Source organism: Bos javanicus, chromosome 17 (genome assembly GCF_032452875.1).
Source record: "Bos javanicus breed banteng chromosome 17, ARS-OSU_banteng_1.0, whole genome shotgun sequence".
Taxonomy (NCBI): Eukaryota; Metazoa; Chordata; class Mammalia; order Artiodactyla; family Bovidae; genus Bos; species Bos javanicus.
In genome coordinates this window covers 30,190,230-30,207,715 of record NC_083884.1, presented here as the reverse complement: position 1 = coordinate 30,207,715, position 17,486 = coordinate 30,190,230, and the positions used below count along the sequence as shown (strand labels likewise).

General features: G+C 36.0%; 1 protein-coding gene across 9 annotated transcripts in view; it reads left to right on the top strand.

The window, feature by feature from the left end:
• Window positions 1-17,486, top strand: part of LARP1B (La ribonucleoprotein 1B) — a 140,584-nt gene that overhangs the window by 40,475 nt on the left and 82,623 nt on the right. For 6 of the 9 annotated variants that reach the window (XM_061384202.1, XM_061384205.1, XM_061384203.1 and 3 more), the window contains exons 11-12: window positions 953-1,318; window positions 2,232-2,375. In XM_061384202.1, coding sequence (XP_061240186.1) covers window positions 953-1,318; window positions 2,232-2,375 — 510 coding nt within the window. Of the gene's footprint in view, window positions 1-952; window positions 1,319-1,596; window positions 1,676-2,231; window positions 2,376-17,486 lie in introns of those variants that run through there. The other 3 variants (XM_061384204.1, XM_061384210.1, XM_061384209.1) reach the window with 2 other exon arrangements.

Below are 17,486 nucleotides of genomic sequence, written 5' to 3'. Positions count from 1 at the left end.
CAGAATTGCTGTCATATTTATTGTTATAATCTCCTACCTACAACAGTACCCAGTTCACGTGAGGATCCAGATAATTATTGACCTAATGAATGAATATAGATTCACATGAATAGGAATTCTGGAGAGAACAATTGTCTTGTTCTAGGAATAGGTGAATTAGCATTTACTGAGGGATAAGGATTGATCAGAGCATGGCATTAGAAGATGAGAACATTGAAAAATCTATTTCTTTGTGTTGAGAGTTTGAAAATCTAGATTGTTAGATTTTAGAGGATCTAAAATCTACAAATTTGGACTTTATATATGTCACCCAACAGTAAGCTATTTTACATTTTTCATGAGGGTGGAAATTCAATAATTTGGCGAGTGTTAGTGAATTTAACATGAAATTTTGAGGTAAAAAGATTGAGAATAGGGAGGATCATTGAATCTGGAAGTCCGAAGACCTTATTTTTTCTGGGAATAGCTCTGAAGTCCAGTGGTTAGGGCTCTGCGCTTTCATTGCTGGGGGCTTGGGTTTGAACCCTAGTCTGGCAACTAGGATCCCACATGATGTGCTACAAGACTACCTTGGTTGTCTAGTTCATACTCATAGACTAATTTTGAGTTTGTGAAGCAACAATGTCACATTTATAGGCCTTTTCTTCCCTCATCTGTAAAATAAGTTGGTATGCTGTAATGAATGTGCTAAGGATCATGCTAATTTTAGAGGAGTTTTTAGTATAATCTTTCTTTTATTCAGTTTTGTGGGTTTTTTTAGTCTTGAACTTAGTATTTAGCAATTGCTTACTATTTATTGGGCCAGAATAATACTGGCATGATTTTCTTTTACCAATTTGACTGTTAATCCAGTTATTGAACAGTCTTGATATTACTTACATTAACATTGTTATACAACATTTATTATAAAAGTGATAATATTTTTACATAAAATACCAATTCCTTCCTCTAGGAACCACCATCTCTTCCTGAAGAGGCATCAAATCAACTATATCTTCCAGATGAACAAGAACAAGAAGAACTTGATTTTTTCTTTGATGAAGAGATGGAACAAATAGAAGGTCAAAAAAACACATTTACTGATTGGTCTGATAATGATTCAGATTATGAAATTGATGATCAAGATTTAAATAAGATTTTGATTGTAACTCAGACACCTCCTTACATGAGAAAACATCCTGGAGGAGATCGAACAGGCTACCACATGTCTCAGGCAAAAATTACATCTGAACTTGCTAAAGTTATCAACGATGGTTTATATTATTATGAGCAGGATCTGTGGATGGAAGAATATGAAAACAAACACACAGCCATAAAGGTAATTGTTTATAGTCAACATCTTTCTATTGATACTTTGTTTTGATTGCATGTTGCTGCTTAGGTTTTCCTAAACTTGAGACCTTATTTTATGAAATTTTGAGTATAAATAAATTATATTTAATTTGAAAAATTCCTAGAAATATATTTACAACCTGAAAAAGTTATTTTATTAAAATGACAGTGAAAAACAAAAACAAAAATGACAGTGAATAAGTGCTTTCATTACCAAAAAATATTAGCACTCCCTGATTAAAAAAATCCTACCTTTTTTTTCAGGTGAAAGTAGTAAGAAGGCCTTTCCTCATTAGAAGAAATAAAAACTAAAGTTATGAACTGGCTTAGTTTATATGCTCTTTACATATGTGGCTATAAGCATTCCAGCTGTGCGAGCAGGGCTTCAGAAAGTAGTTACTTTCGTTGCCCTTTGTGTGCTTCTCACCTTAGTCCATGGTGCATGTTCTGTGACAGTGGAACTCGTTGTTGACAAGTAGACAAGATTACACTATCTTTCCTTGTTGATCATTACTTTGTTGCAGGACCTGTTTGAAAGTTTGCTCCAGTTTTTAATCTTGAATTTCACCCAACCTCCTGGTACCTACACCAGTTACTAAGATAAAATATGAGAGTCTAGAGTAGTCTACTGGCTGTCTGCATTCCTTTTATATGACTTTTAGTGGTATAGACAGGGATTTAAAAGAATCTTTTTCTGCCATTAAATTGATTAGAAAATTCCCCAAAATTAAATATTTGTTTTGAGGTTAGAATAATGAGGAAAAGTTGTATAATATGCCAAATAGGAAAGAGATTTTAGAAATAGAGTTTAGACAGAAAAGCCAGCCAACTCATGGTTGGACAGAACTGGCTGTGTGTGAAGCTTCATATCATCAAGAAGTGTGCTTTCTCCTTCTCAGTTCTTCTTCCCGGAATTTCCATCACTGCTTTTATCCTCTTGTCTCACCACTGCCTTTTTGAAGATCCTGCCTCAGGAATATGGTAGCTTGTCAGTAAATTGGAGCCTGAGCAATTCTCACAGTCCTACTGCTATGGGAAAGGAAGTATGTTTTTATAAAATTTCTTGGTTGAAATCTTAACTTCTATAAGAATTGTTACATTATATGTGATACTTTAAATAACATCTAACTTAAATCCTTTTGGGAACAGAAAGAGATAGAAAATAAATTTACAATAGGTTAAGATTGCCCTACCTCCATTCCCTATTCCTCTATCCTGCATCGTTCTTCACCATCTGCCGTTCTGTGTATTGCACTTTTGATCATGTAAATGTCAGATCTGTGAGGAAGGGATTTTTGTCCTGTTTTTTTGTATAGCCGTATCTCCAGTTGTAGCACAGTTGTTACAGTTTCTGATGCAAAGTAGTACTCAATTCATATTTGTTAAAATGGATAATGAATTACAGATTAAACATTATGAACTCACCAGAAGAACCTAACCTTTGTGTATAATGTTGGTTTTAAGAGAAGATGTTTTCAGAGGTCCAGATAATGAAATTTCAAGTTACCTTGAAGCAAATGCTCTTGGCAGGTGACTATTTGCTTGAAAGTGTAGACAGCAGTAATTAAATTCAATTACCTCATCTGTTGCCTTAGCCAAAAGAATATTGGTCCAGGGAAAAAAGTCTTGGCTATATGGTTCTTAAGCATTATGGGTCTGTTCATAATTATGTCTTACCTAATCCCTATTGTTTAACTTGTTTGTCTTTTCTCTAATTCTGTGCTCAGCATATACTTTCTCATTAGAATTGTACTTCTTCTGTGGTTCTGTATAGAGGGAGAGAAATCAGTTATTTAATTATTTATTATTCCTACTGTGTGCATGTGACACCATATTAGGTACTGGGCATGAAATGGAAAGATAACAGGATTTCTACATGCCTATTCTTACATATACTTGGGACAATAGACATTAAAATAAACCACAGTAAGTACCTGATCACAAATTAAGGTGCTGTTGAATTAGGCTATAAGGGAATGCTTGTGAGAAAGTCACAGTTATAGTGAGATAGAAAGTATAGGTAAGAATGAACCATGCAAATAAATAAACCATATTCTAGGAAAGGGGAATAACGAGTGTCAAGAATATGAGATGGGAAAGAATTTGGTATATTTGAGGAATTAAAAAAAGTGTTTATAGTATTTATACAAGAGAACAGTTATAGATATATAGGCATGTATCTGATCATAGAAGGTAACATGTGGGCCTTGTTAAGTAATTTGGAATTTACCTAAAGTTCAAATGGAGTACCTTGAAGAATTTTATACAGGTGACAGCATGTGATCTAATTTTTATTTTAGAAATACCACTTTGGTTACTATGGCAGAGAATGGATTAGATGGGGACAAGAGTGGCAGATGAAATTCAGTTGGGAGTCTATTAAAGTAGTCCAGGAGGTGTATGTTGGTAATTTAAGATATATTGGTGGCAAAGGAAGTGTAGAAATTAGACGACCCAGGTCTGAATCTTAAGGAAGGACCATTTAGGAGTTGTATAGGAAACTGGTGCTGTGGAAGCTGAACACTGTCTTCATAAGGAGAGAATAATCAGATGTACTGGAAGCTGGACAGATTGAGTTTAGGTATGAATGAAAAGAATGCCAAATTGGTAGGGTTGTTTGGTGATCATTTCTGACTTTGTGAAGGGAGTCTTGCTAAATCCATAAGCTATGTTGAAGTGTATGTACCAAAGAGTAGGTATAGGCCTTCTGTTTCTGACATGTCCTTATTGCTTAAAGACAGTTAAAATGGCCTGCTAATAAATGAGAAAATATGAACTTAAAATCCTTGCAGATCTGAAAGGTAAGTTACCAGAATAAAACCAAAGAGGAGTAGAGGATTAAAACCAGTTTTGCCCGGGAGAGCATTTTGAAATTTGGATAGTTTGTGAAGTTCAGCTTTGCAAAAGCCACCCAAAATACAGAGTAAAAGGCAAACCTGTGGCCTAGTCAGAGTCAGGAGTTCTAATAGGAGTCCCTTCCCCTACTGAATTGGTATTTGAAAAACTATACCCTAGTGAAAGGGCACATAACTGCTTTTTCATCTGCTTCTCTGCTGCTGCTGCTAAGTCTCTTCAGTCATGTCCGACTCTGTGCGACCCCATAGATAGCAGCCCACCAGGCTCCCCCGTCCCTGGGATTCTCCAGGCAAGAACACTGGAGTGGGTTGCCATTTCCTTCTCCATTGCATGAAAGTGAAAAGTGAAAGTGAAGTCGCTCAGTCACGTCTGACTCAGCGACCCCATGGACTGCAGCCTACTGTGCTCCTCCATCCATGGGATTTTCCAGGCAAGAGTACTGGAGTGGGGTGACATTGCCTTCTCTGATCTGCTTCTCTAGAGGACTACAAAGCATATTTCCTTAGTTGTGCTGAGCAAGGTATCACATGTGAGAATGAACAGAATTAGCAAACAATAAGCCCATACCATGAAAAAATTTAGGTAGTAGAATTATTAAGCATAGTATAGAGTAACTATGCTTACTATGTTTAAAGAATATCTGCAAGGAAAAAGAAATTCTAAAGAATAACCTTTGTAGAACTTTTGGAAGTAAAAACAGTTAAAGGCTAAAATTAAAAACTCAGTTAATTAAAGGGATTAACAACAGATTAGATACAATTAAAGAATCAGTGAACTGGAAGGTAGGTTACAAGAAAGTATTCAGAAATCAACAGACAAAGAGATAAAATATATGAAAGAGGGTATAGAATGGTATTCTAGAAAGTCATTGCTATTATTTGGTATATTTCAAATCTAGTTCTGTAAGTTAACATTTAGTGGATTTTATTATAAATCTTTTTATTTTTGAGAAAAGTAAAAAGCAAGTGGAATATAGAGTGAAAAACATGGTCTAGGATAGATATTTATTCAGAGTTTCAGAAGAAAAGAGAGTAAATGGGACAGAGTCAGTGTTTTAATAGGTAATACCTAGGACATTTTCTGAGCTGCAGAGAAGTACCAGAGTAGAGTAGCCAGGGAAAGAGTGGTTACTTTAAAGAAGAGTGGCTGGACAGTTAACTGACAGCTAACTTCTCACCAGTAACATTTGAATGCAACAGACCATGGAATGATGATGTTCATATAGCAAGGGAAAATAACTACCAACACATAATTGTATGCCTTGCAAAAATATCTTTCAAGTAAGAGAGTGCAATATAAGAGAAACTGCAGACAGCAGAACCTCATCAAAGGAATTTCAAAAATTGAAATAAAAGTGATTCCAGATGCCAGAGGTTCAGAAAGGAGTATAGAGCAAAGCAAGTGATAAATATGTAAATAAAACCTAAATAAATATTAACTTTATAAGATAATAACTGTCTTACAAATTAACATTAACACAAACTGAGAGAGTACTTAAAGATACTTTTGTGTCTGAAAAGAAGATAATTGATTATTTTTCAGTTTTAAAAGTTATTATTTTTCAGTTTGTAGGATACCCATTTAAAAATAAATGTCTTAATGGGCTACTGGTTAGAATGTAATATGGTTTAGCTATTTTGCGAAGCAGTTTGGCAGTTCTCAAAATGCTAAACAGAGTTACTATATGACCCAGGAATTCTATTCCTAGGTATATACATGAGAGAAATGACAACATATGTCCACACAAAAACTTGTACACAAATCTTCATTGCAGCATTATGAACGTGTAAAGAACTCAAATATTCTTTTCTGATGAATGGATAAATAAAGGTGGTATAGCCATACAATGTAACATTATTTGGCAATAGAAAAAAGTGAATTTACTGATAATGCTACATGAAAACATCATGCTAAATAAAAGAAGCAAGTAACAAAGTAGTACATATGATATGATTCTCTTCATCTGAAACCCAAAACAGAGAGAAATTAAATTGGTGGCTGCCTAGGGTGGACTTTGGGGTGGATAAAGAAAATAGTGACTGCTAGTGGATACTAGGTTTATTTTTGGAGTGATAAAAATGTTGAAATATTGATTATGATGGTGGTTGCAAAATTGTGTACTAAAAACAATCATACACTGGGATAGATTATATCATATTTGGATTTTATCTTAATGAAATGATTTTTAAATAAGTAAATGGAAAGACATCCTGTGTATATGGATTGGAAGACTGCTGCCGCTGCTGCTAAGTCGCTTCAATCATCTCCGACTCTGTGCGACCCCATAGACTGCAGCCCACCAGGCTCCGCCGTCCCTGGGATTCTCCAGGCAAGAACACTGGAGTGGGTTGCCATTTCCTTCTCCAATGCATGAAAGTGAAAAGTGAAAGTGAAGTCGCTCAGTCGTGTCCAACTCTTAGCGACCCCATGAACTGTGGCCTACCAGGCTCCTCCATCCATGGGATTTTCCAGGCAAGAGTACTGGAGTGGGGTGCCATTGCCTTCTCCAATCGATTGGAAGACAGTACTACCTAAAGTGATCTACAGATTCAGCGCAATCCCTGAATGACAATTTTTGCAGGAATAGGATAACAGATAATGAAATTTATATAGAATCTCATGAGAGCCTGAAGAACCAAAGACAGTCTTTACAAAGAAGAAATAAAGTTGGAAATCTCATGCTGTTGATTTCAAAATACATTTCAAAACTACAATAATCAAAACAGTGTCACTGGCATAAAGATAGACATAGACAAATGGAATTATAGAGCGCAGAAACAAACCCTTGAGTTGACTCTATGGTGTAATGATTTTGAACTTGAATGCCAAGACCACAGAATGGGGAAAGGACAATCTCTTCAACAAATGGTGTTGGGGAAACTGAATATTCACATGCAAAAGAATGAAGATAGGCCCTTACTGTATCACCATAATACCTAAAAATTTTAATAACAGATTAAAGACTAAAACCTAAAACCCAAAGTCTTTAGAAGAAAACATAGGAGTGAAACCTTGGAACATTTGATTTGACAGTGATTTTTTGTATATAATACCAAAAGCACATGTGAAAAAAACAAAAATGGACAAGTTGGAATTCATGAAAATAAAAAACTTATGTGTATTAACAGACACAAAACAGGATGAAAGGACAGTCTGCAAAACAACAAAATATTTGCTTATCATAACTGATAAGATATTAATACTATTGGATGTAGAAAGAAACCCAACAACTCAACAAAATAACTCAGTTTGGAAAATGTCGTAGGACTCAAATGGATGTTTTTCCAAAAATAATATTCAGATGGCCAATAAGCACGTGAAAGTATGCTCAGCATCATTACTCAACAAGGGAAATACAAATCAAAATCAAATGAGTTAGCACCTCAAACTAATTAGGATGGCTACTTTCAAAATAAAAGGCAAAACACAGAAAATTTGTTGGAGAGGGTGTGAAGAAATTGAAACCTTGCATTGGTGGTGGAAACATAAAATAGTATAGCTCCTATGGGAAACAGCATGGCAGTTACAAAACTCAAGAGCAGCAGTATTTACAATAGCTAAAAAGTGAAAACAACCCAAAATGTCCATTATCAGATGAATTGATAAACAAAATGATGGTGTATAGGTGCAATGGGATATTATTCAACTTTCAAAAGGAAGAAGGACATCTGTCACATGCTACTACAGCGATAGTCAAGATACGCTAAATGAAATGAGTCACTGAGACATACAGTATGATTCCAGTTATATGAAGTACTAAAGTAGTGACGTTCATAGAAGCAGGAGTAGAGTGGTGGTCATGGGGTGAGGGGAAATGGGGAGCTATTAAATGGAATAGAATTTCAGTTTTGCTTAATAAAAATAGTTTGGTATTTGTTCCACAACATGGTGAATATGCTTAACACTACAGAACTATACACTTAAGATGGTTAAGATGGTAAATTTTGTTATTTGCTTTTTTTTAACCCCAATTAAAGGTGAAAATTATAAAAGAAACCCAGCCACTTATCAAGTAAATAAAAAGTAAAGAAAAAAACTTTGGTACATATATTAATATCAGACAGAATAAGCTTACAAATTAGACTTGAAGACAAAAAGAATTACTAGTGCTAGAGAGTGTCTTTTTAAATAATGATTAAAAGTGAAGAAATTCATCAGAAAAGTGTAACTTAAAATTTGATGTATTTAATGCAGAATATTCAAATATGTGAAGCAAAAAGTTAATAGAACAAATCTAGTCATAGTGGCTTAATTTACCTCCTAAGTAAATAAGGAATGTTCAAGTAATTTAAAAAGAATAATTTGATAAACAACTCTGTACCTAGCAACTGCAGAGTATAGCAAATTTTTAAGCATAATACATAAAACATAATAATGCATAAAACACAGAATTAAAATAATTTGGTGTTTATTAATAGAAATAAAACCCTTTTTGTTTTGGAACAAAGCTATATTTTATAAATAACTCACCAAGGAAGAAATCATAGTGAAAATTAGAAAATCTAAGTGGCATGTTAGCAAAATTTTAAAGGTGCACCTAGAGAGATAAGACTTAAATGCAAATATTAGGTAAAATGCTTGAAATCAATAAACCAATCACCATTATTACTTTTTCTGTATAAAAATTTTCCCCCAAGTCTCAAAGCCTTAAAATAAAATTTCTCACACTGCTTGATAGGGGCTGCTGCAAGTGTGTGTGTGTGGTTCTGTTTGATTGGTATTCATTCTGAACGAGGAGCCCTTATACAGCATTTGCTCATTCATTCATATAGCAGATGGGGTGAACAGGAGGATGAGCTAAAGTGTACTATTGTGTTCAAAATTGCTGCTTTTGTGGGTTTTATGTATATTTACTCAGTCCACTGGCTAAGGCAAATCACACGGCTAAGTGTATGGGCTGGAGTTGTATATGCTCAAATGAGATGAAAGGCAATTACATGGTCCTTTAATCTAGGAAATTCGGGCTGTGAACAATAATATTAATAGAATCTACTATAGATTTTATAAAGCTAGAAATTTCTCATGAAGTTACAAAAATTAGCAAAATAAAGTTCCATAAGTTCAGTTCGGTTCAGTCACTCAGTCGTGTCCAACTCTGCGATCCCATGGACTGCAGCACACCAGCATGATGGACACTCCCTGTCCATCGTCATCTCCCGGAGTTCACTCAAACTCACGTCCATTGAGTCAGTGATGCCATCCAGCCATCTCATCCTCTATCGTCCCCTTTTCCTCCTGCCCCCAATCCCTCCCAGCATCAGAGTCTTTTCCAATGAGTCAACTCTTCGCATGAGGTGGCCAAAGTACTGGAGTTTCAGCTTTAGCATCATTCCTTCCAAAGAACACCCAGGGCTGATCTCCTTTAGAATGGACTGGTTGGATCTTCTTGCAGTCCAAGGGACTCTCGAGAGTCTTCTCCAACACTACAGTTCAAAAGCATCAATTCTTCTGCGCTCAGCTTTCTTCACAGTCCAACTCTCACATCCATACATGACTACTGGAAAAACCATAGCCTTGACTAGACAGGCCTTTGTTGGCAAAGTAATGTCTCTGCTTTTTAATATGCTGTCTAGGCTGGTCATAACTTTCCTGCCAAGAAGTAAGCATCTTTTAATTTCATGGCTGCAGTCACCCTCAGCAGTGATTTTAGAGCCCCCCAAAATAAAGTCTGACACTGTTTCCACTGTTTGCCCATCTATTTCCTATGAAGTGATGGAACCGGATGCCATGATCTTCGTTTTCTGAATGTTGAGCTTTAAGCCAACTTTTTCTCTCTCCTCTTTTACTTTCAACAAGAGGCCCCTCAGTTCTTCTTCACTTTCTGCCATAACAGTGGTGTCATCTGCATATCTGAGGTTATTGATATTTCTTCCGGAAATCTTGATTCCAGCTTGTGCTTCCTCCAGCCCAGCGTTTCTCATGGTATAATCTGCATGTAAGTTAAATAAGCAGGGTGACAATATACAGCCTTGATGTACTCCTTTTCCTATTTGGAACCAGTCTGTTGTTCCATGTACAGTTCTAACTTGCTTCCTGACTGCATACAGATTTTTCAAGAGGCAGGTCAGGTGGTCTGGTATTCCCATCTCTTTAAGAATGTTCCACAATTTATTGTGATCCACACAAAGGCTTTGGCATAGTCAATAAAGCAGAAATAGATGTTTTTCTGGAACTCTCTTGCTTTTCCAGTGATCCAGCGAATGTTGGCAATTTGATCTCTGGTTCCTCTGTCTTTTCTAAAACCAGCTTGAACATCTGGAAGTTCACGTATTGTTGAAGCCTGGGCTTGGAGAATTTTGAGCATTACTTTACTAGCGTGAAACTTCCATAAAAGTATATGGAAAGAAATAATTGATCTAAAAGAGGTTTTAATCATACAATTATTTGAGAAAACTAAGATTACACTTAGACAAAATAGAGGAAAATGTACATTTTTAGCTGCAGTGAAAGTGGGAGTGTACTTATTGATTGTGGAGAAATTTTTATTTTTAAAAGTACTTCAGACCTATAATTTGAACATTTAAATTCAGACAAGGGAAATTTTCTAGAAAAATATGTAAATTACCAAAACTGACTAGAAAAGAATATAAGTTGCTAAAGACCATTTTAAATAATCTTCAAACTTTGATTTAACTTAGGTTTATTGGCAAGTTCTTCTAAAATTGAAATAATTTCAGCCATGCACAGTTTCCAGTGACTAATAGTAAATATTCAAATATTTGTTGAGTAGCTGAGGTGAAAGAGGAAATATTTGATTCATTTTATGAAAAGAACATAACCTTGATACTAACACCTGAAGAGAATATGAATGAGAAATTCATGAAAATATAAATGATGGTCTTGTAAGATTTTATTTTATGATAATATGAAACAACCATGAAAGAATCTATATATTTTCTATGGCAGCCATGACACATTACTATGAATTTGGCAGCTATAAAACAACATGAGTTTATCATTTAATTTTGTAAATCAGAAGTCTAAGTGAGCTCAGCCAGTTTCTCTACTCTGAGCCTACAAGAAAAATCTTGGGCTCTTATCTGTACTTTTATGTGAGAAATTACTTCCAAGTTCATTCAGATCATTTGCAGAATTCAGTTCTTTGTGGCTCCATGTAGAGTGAGGTCCGTCATTTCCATTTTGGCAGACTGATGCCTCTCAACTTCGTTAGAACACCTGTGTTCTTGGTCAGATTGCACTGTCACTCTTTAAATCAGCAGCAATCAGTGGAACCCTGCTTTGAATCTTTCTTGCCACATCTCTTTTTGCCTGTAGTTGGAGAAAGTTTTCTGCATAATAAGATCACTCAGAAAGTCTTAGTTACATCTGCAAAATCCTTTTTGTCATGTATGCAATGTAGTTACATGTTGTGGAGACTGGGATCTGTACATCTATGAGAGACCCTTCTGCCTAGTATAAGGTAGATCTTTAAAAGGATACATCACACTTTTAAGGACAGCATTATAATACTTTTTAAGTTTTTAGTGAAGACACAAATGAGAGAAATACCAAAGTTCATGTTTGAAAAATCAATGTGATAAAGAAGGTGATTTTCCCCAAATGAATTGAAAGGTCAATTACATTCCAATAAATATTTCAACAGTGTTGTTGTTTTTTTTAAGGAATTTTATAAACTGATTCTAAAATTTATATGGAAATGTAATGGACAGGAAACTCATCACACTCCTAAAAGTGAGGCAACTTGTTTTTATTAAATTAAAGGTATGATTTATTAAATTAAAGATATGAGATAGACTAGGAATGAAATAGGAAGTACAGAAACAATTGGATCCATCTGTGCACACTTGGCAAATGACAGGATTATGTATCAAAGAGATCTGATTTTTAATAAATAGTACTGGAAAAGGGGAAAAAGTGAAATTACAGACTAATGGCTTACAGTGTCATTCATATCAGTGAAGGGCAAAAACATTATTAATGGATAACAGTACAAGGTCTTAATGCACTCAGAGTAGGGAAAAGTTTCTTGAATGGACACAAAAATCACAATCTTAAATGACAAGATTGGTAAATTTAAAAAAAGGGTTTTTCATTAAACATCAAAGAGAGGGCATACATAGTCCACAAAGTGAAGAAGAGATGGTTCTCATTCATTATTTGATAGATATTATAAAACAAATGTATATAGAAGTTAAAAAATAAAAAAACACTGAAAGAGCCAGTAAAAACTAGTTATGAGACATGAACAAATGTTTCACAAAAGAGGAAGTCCAACGATTGAAATTATGAAAAGGTCTTCAAAGTTACTAATAAAGGAGAAGTTTCATTGTAAAAAGCACATTAGCAAAGTTAAAACATCAGGCAGAAGTTTTTGGGAGTATTTAGAAGGAGAACTTCATTAATCCCTCTATGGTAATGCTAAATATAGAACTGTGCCCTATGCTTACCATCTCTACTCAATATGCTCTTGGGTTGCATTGCTCAAATGTCATAGCTGTTATAACCACACGTGGTTATTGAGTCCTCAAAATGTGGATAGTCTAAAATGAGATGTGCTTTAAATGTAGTTTAAAGTCTTAGTAAGAAAAAAGAATGTAAAAAAACCTCAATTTTTTAAATCACACTGAAATGATAATACATTTGGTTAGGTAAAATAGTAAAATATTTGCTCTTTTATTTTTTTCTTTTTTTAATTTAATTTTATTTAACTTTACAATATTGTATTGGTTTTGCCATATATCAAACTGAATCTGCCACAGGTATACATGTGTTCCCCATCCTGAACCCTCCTCCCTCATCCCTCCCCATACCATCCCTCTGAGTCGTCCCAGTGCACCAGCCCCAAGCATCCAGTACTGTGCATCGAACCTGGACTGGTGACTCGTTTCATATATGATATTATACATATTTCAATGCCATTCTCCCAAATCATCCCACCCTCTCCCTCTCCCACAGAGTCCAAAAGACTGTTCTATACATCAGTGTCTCTTTTGCTGTCTCGTATACAGGGTTATTGTTACCACCTTTCTAAATTCCATATATATGCGTTAGTATACTGTATTGGTGTTTTTCTTTCTGGCTTACTTCACTCTGTATAATAGGCTCCAGTTTCATCCACCTCATTAGAACTGATTCAAATGTATTCTTTTTAATGGCTGAGTAATACTCCATTGTATACATGTACCACAGCTCTTTTAACAAACCTTTTTAAAAACTGTTTTTAAAACTTTATTTAAGCTATAGCATGCAGCACACTAGATCTTAGTTCCCCAACCAGGGATTGAACCTGTATCCCCTGCATTGGATGTATGGAGTCTTAACCACTGGACAGCCAGGAAAGTCCCTAAAAAACCTTTTTAATGTAGCTACTAGAAAACTTTACATTGTGATTTTCGGTATGTATGTATTGAACAGTACTTCTCTAGCAGAACCCAAGAAATGTTCATCAGGAACAATATGTAACAGTATAGCAAAATTATTCATTAAATTCACAAACTGGAAATAACCAAAATGTCCAGCAGCAATTGACTGGATATGTTGTGGTACAGTAAACAATGTGATACTATATAGTAGTAAAAATGAGTGACAGGTAGTACACATCTTTGTTAATCTAGAAAACAATGGTGAGTACAAGAAGTTACGTACAGTTGCTAACAGACTATGATTCCATAAAGCTCTTGAGAACAAGTCAATTCAAAGGTGCATTTTGTAGAAATATGTACAAGTATACATATAAGATAATATAAAGAAAAAATCTGGGATAATTATCATGTAAGTCAGGGTTTGAGTTGTTTCTGTGGGGAATAAAATACACAGGGTTTCCAGTGTACTAACAGTGTTATGTTTCTAGTAGCTTTTACATACTAGTTTTCTAAACAAGTTGCGCGTGTATGTATAACACATTTTCTTATGTGGCATATTTTATGACAATGCAAAGAACAAGCTAGCATGAATGGGAATGTGTGGGACAAGAAGAGGTAAGCCAAAGATGAGTTATTTACTTCTTGGAACTGCAAGGTTGTTCTTGGGCTAAAATCAAGGTTTGATTGGCCCTCCCCACCCCCTCCTTTTTTAAACTTAAATTTTTTTTGAAGTATAGTTGAGTTACAATATTGTGTTATTTTCAGGTGTAATGTTGAACCTGTTCTCATTTTTTGTATACAGCTATTTGTATTCCTGTTCAGCAGTCTCCTTTGGGTGGTGGTGTAAAGCTATATGTTGTTGAAGGCTTCATTAACAGATTTAAAGATAGGGCTTTCTTTGAAGAGACAGGCTGCTGGGCTTCTGCATCTTGTCACTCATATTGCTGGCTGGCTTCTGGGCTTGTGAGGGTCAAGAGTTGTCCAGTCTACTCTCTCTCATGATACCTCTCCCTAATGAGAAATCTTGAGTTTGAAACTGCAGAACAAAGGAGAGAAACCATTACAACCTGTTCTTCTGTCATTATACCCTCTGTCCAGGTTGCTTGTGTGGAAACCTAAACATGCTCATGCCTTTTTTTCCTAGCATTTCAGGAAGAATCTTCAAATTAGAAGCTTTTGAATTACACTGGTCAGTCAGTCAGTCTCATCTTTAGGCTTATAGCATTTGCTGTTGTGCATTATGTCAGTTTTGCCCAGTACTTCTTCGAGGATTATGTGAAGTTAACACAGGTCTATGTGTCAGTTTCCAGAGTTCTCCTTGGCTTTCCTGCCTTTGTATTGTATGATAGAACATACTCAGTTTTGCTGGATGACTGAGACCATCAGCAGGCTCATTGCTGAGAGGGTAGACTGGAATAGGCTCTCTTCTGCCATGGCTTATTCTGAATGTGTGAAGCCTAAAGCCTTGGGAGACCTGATGGCTGTAACTGTGTAGATTACTTTGCTGCCTTCTGTTGCATTTCCCTTACAAATACAAGCAGGTTTTTGTATTTGTTGCACATGGTAAGAGGAACTTCAGTTGTGGTGATATCTTTGGTATATAGCTGGAAGTGGTGTACAAATTCACCAGGAGATGCCACATCATCACTTGGCAGACAGAAACATGACATCATATTGACTTGGCAAGCGGAGAGTCACCACCACCATTTGAGCTGTTCCTCTTCTCACTAAAGAAGGACACCAACTTGGGAACCTCTCTGGCAATAGCCGGGGACTGTTCTTGACCAGGAGTCAACTTGTGTGCAAGTTTCACTGTGTGCAATTCTGGACCAAAAATTAACTTCTCTGAACTTCAAATGGGGATCATTCTTTTTTTTTTTTTTCCAGATGAGGATCATTCTCATCTTCTTTACCTCACTGGGTTTTAAAGACTTAAAAATATATATTTTGTTTATTTATTTATTTGGCTGTATCAGGTCTTAGTTGAGGCAGGTGAACTCTAACATTGCATCATCTGGGATCTAGTTCTATGACCTGAAACCCTTGAATTGGGACTGCAGAATCTTAGCCACTGGATTACCAGGGAAATTGCTTTTAAGACTTTTGAAAACTGAAAGACTGAGCGTGTGTGACAAAGAACAAAGGCCATATGGTTATGTGGAGGAATAATGATACAAATGGAGGTGAGATCAGGAATTTAAAGACAATGCCGAAACTTCAGGCATTACATAGAAATTGTGACATCAAAGTGCAGTCTGTAGAGGTCTTCCCCTCTACAGGCACTGTGAAAGTGAAAGTGTTAGTCACTCAGCCATGTCCGACTCTTTGCGAGTCCATGGACTATAGCCCTCCAGACTCCTCTGTTCGTGGAGTTTTCCAGGCAAGAATACTGGAGTGGGTTGCCAATTCCTTCTCCAGGGGATCTACTTGACCCGGGGTAGATTGGGTCACCTGCATTGCAGGCAGATTCTGAGCCACCAGGGAAGTACTATAGGGTCTGATATTTTCATAATTCCTTTTGTGTTGTGTATTTTAAAATGCAAAACTCTTAATTTTTCCTCCTAATATCTTTCTTTGAAAGACTTCCTCAAATTTACTTTCAACATGAGGCCCCATATCAACTGTAGTCATTCTCTCTTTAGAAATGGTTTTGATTTGACTTCTCCCTGCTGAAGAGACAAGTGAATTACACCTAATTTTAGCTCACTGTTTAATTCCAGCCAAAGCCCCTGCACAAGTCAGTTCCTTATTTTAATACACATACTTCAAATATGGTTCAATTTCAAGTTCAGTCACTCAGTCGTGTCTGACTCTGCGACCCCATGGACCGGAGCACGCCAGGCCTCTTTGTCCATTACCAACTTCCAGAATTTACTCAAACTCGTGTCCAATTCTTCAGCTCAGCCTTCCTTACAGTGCAACTATCACATCCATACTAGATGGACCTTTGTTGGCAAAGTAATGTCTCTGCTTTTTAATATGCTGTGTAGGTTGGTCATAATTTTTCTTCCAAGGAGCAAGCATCTTTTAATTTCATGGCTGCAGTCACCATCTGCAGTGATTTTGGAGCCCCCCCAAATAAAGTCTCTCACATGTTTCCATTGTTTCCCCATCTATTTGCCAAGAAGTGATGGGACCAGATGCCATGATCTTAGTTTTCTGAATGTTGAGGTTTAAGCCAACTTTTTCACTCTCCTCTTTCAGTTTCTTTCATCAAGAGGCTCTTTAGTTCTTCTTTGCTTTCTGCCCTAAGGGTGGTGTCATCTGCATATCTGAGGTTATTGATATTTCTCCCGGCAGTCTTGATTCCAGCTTGTGCTTCATCCTGTCCAGCATTTCTCATGATGTATTCTGCATATAAGTTAAATAAGCAGAGTGAAAATATACAGCCTTGATACAGTATGGTAGCTTTGTTTTAAGTTAACTCTTTGCCAGGAATTCATTCATTAACATAAGTTTGAGTGCCTGCTGTGTGTTGGGGGCTAGGAATGTGGTATTTCAGGATGGTGACATTGGTGAAAGTGTGGATGGATATAATTAATTCAGAAAATCTGGATAATAGATAACTGCCATCCATGATTGACCGTTGAATTTAGTTATGAGCTGCTTCATAAATAGGAAATAAGAAACGCTGATTTATCACAGTGGAGCAGTTAAGGGAAAAGCCTGAATGAAGAAATGACAAGTGGAAGAATGTAATACATTCAGATATATGTAAGTATTGAATATTACATTAGCAATATAATATGAATATTGAAGCTCGGTATAATTTATTGGAGAAATGGCAGTGCCTAAAAGTGTTGCTGAGTCCAAGCTTGCTCAGTTCACCACACAACAGGCCAATAAATCCCTGAGACATGTTGAGGAAAGGAATATGACTATTTGGAAAGTAAGCTGACAGAGAAAATGACAGACTAATGTCTCAAAGTAAGCATCTTGTTACTGACTCTCGATGCCAGATTCTTTTATAGAGTC